General features: G+C 45.4%; 1 protein-coding gene across 1 annotated transcript; it reads right to left on the bottom strand.

The window, feature by feature from the left end:
• Window positions 1-246: 246 nt before the first annotated feature.
• On the bottom strand, window positions 247-1,035 carry LOC105313084 (uncharacterized). The gene has a single exon (XM_011406250.1). It carries the CDS (start codon window positions 1,033-1,035, stop codon window positions 247-249), a length of 789 nt encoding a protein of 262 aa, XP_011404552.1.
• Between the last annotated feature and the right edge of the window lie 316 nt (window positions 1,036-1,351).

Raw genomic sequence — 1,351 nt, forward strand, 5'->3', positions numbered from 1 at the left:
GCATGCAAAACACACCTCAATGCCACTGAGCGCAAGCTCTCCCAACAACCCCACTGCACCACACACTTCCACACACTTATCTCCACTCTCCTCCTACCACTCACTCATTGTTTCTTTATCATGATAATTAAACAGATGACACAATATTCATTAACCACAACAAAAACTGACACATGCAAACATTAGAGATACTGTACATGTACCATTGAATTATACTGATGAGAAAACTAAACACACTCACGTCCTTCATAATCTGGCCCCTAACCCGCCACTCTTCCCTAACTGGGCAAGATCCCTGGAGACTTCCACGAGCTGTTCCCTCGGAATCCTTATATACAGCAGGTATGCAGTACTCTCCCACCGGCCCAAGGTCTTGATAATTGAATCTTCAATTTTTAGTTCAGCTGCTGTTGTGGCTGCTCCTGCCCTAAAACTATTGCCTGAGTATTCTGCCTTGCAGTAACCTGAAGACTCCAGTGCCTTCCTAACTTCCATCACAAGCTGTGGTTTGGTAAAAGGTGATCCGTCCTCGTGCTTGAACAGTGCTCCTTCCCCATTCCCTCTCATTCTAAGATAGTTAAACATTGCCTGGACCGGGCAAAGGTCATCCCCTGTTCTCCCCACTACCACATTAATTCCTCTTCCATATGGGTCAGTCTTAGATGTACGCAAACTGACTTGAATGAGGGTTGGTTCCGCCCAACTGTCCGCGGCCACACTGTCAAATGTTAAGTGCTTTTTTGGCTCAAAGTCTTGGGCGTGGGAAACCACAAGCTCCCCTGCCAGCATAAAGCCAAAAAAGCAAGTAACTACAGTAGCCCATAACATTGTGCACTTGTAATCAGAGCCAATCCCCACCCAATAGGCTCTCATTTGCCTCAAAATAGCTGGGACGATTATCCTCTTCTGAAGGGCCTTACCTTGCTGCCCTCTGATCCTGCGCAGACCTTTAATGATTCGTTCCAGTCTGGGCATCTTTGCAAAGAGTGGACTTGGGAAACCGTATTCGATCTGTAGATGCCTGACTGCTGCCATATAACTTTAGATAGTGCTATGCAACAGACCCTTATCTCCAAAATGAGCTACAAAGTAGCAAATTGTTTTCTCTGATACTGGTAGCACCTCTTTAATGCCACATTCTTTACAAAAATTGATGAATTGTTTCCTACCCAATTGATACACTTTCCTTGTGGAGTCAGCTGAACCTGCTAAATAGTAGAGGCGAACAGATTGATCCAAGCTGGTGAAAGCCAGTTTGGCTCCAGCCGTAAGACCAACTCTATCAGGTCTCTTGGTATTTGTGTTGAAGGAATTGATTGCCAATGGAGATCCTGGGCAAAAAGGGAGAAAG

Source organism: Amphimedon queenslandica, unplaced genomic scaffold (assembly GCF_000090795.2).
Source record: "Amphimedon queenslandica unplaced genomic scaffold, v1.1 AMPQUscaffold_13522, whole genome shotgun sequence".
NCBI classification, from domain to species: Eukaryota; Metazoa; Porifera; class Demospongiae; order Haplosclerida; family Niphatidae; genus Amphimedon; species Amphimedon queenslandica.

Bases quoted from the DNA above. Each gene is read 5' to 3' on its own strand.
- LOC105313084 (XM_011406250.1), bottom strand. From the start codon at position 1,035: ATGGCAGCAGTCAGGCATCTACAGATCGAATACGGTTTCCCAAGTCCA.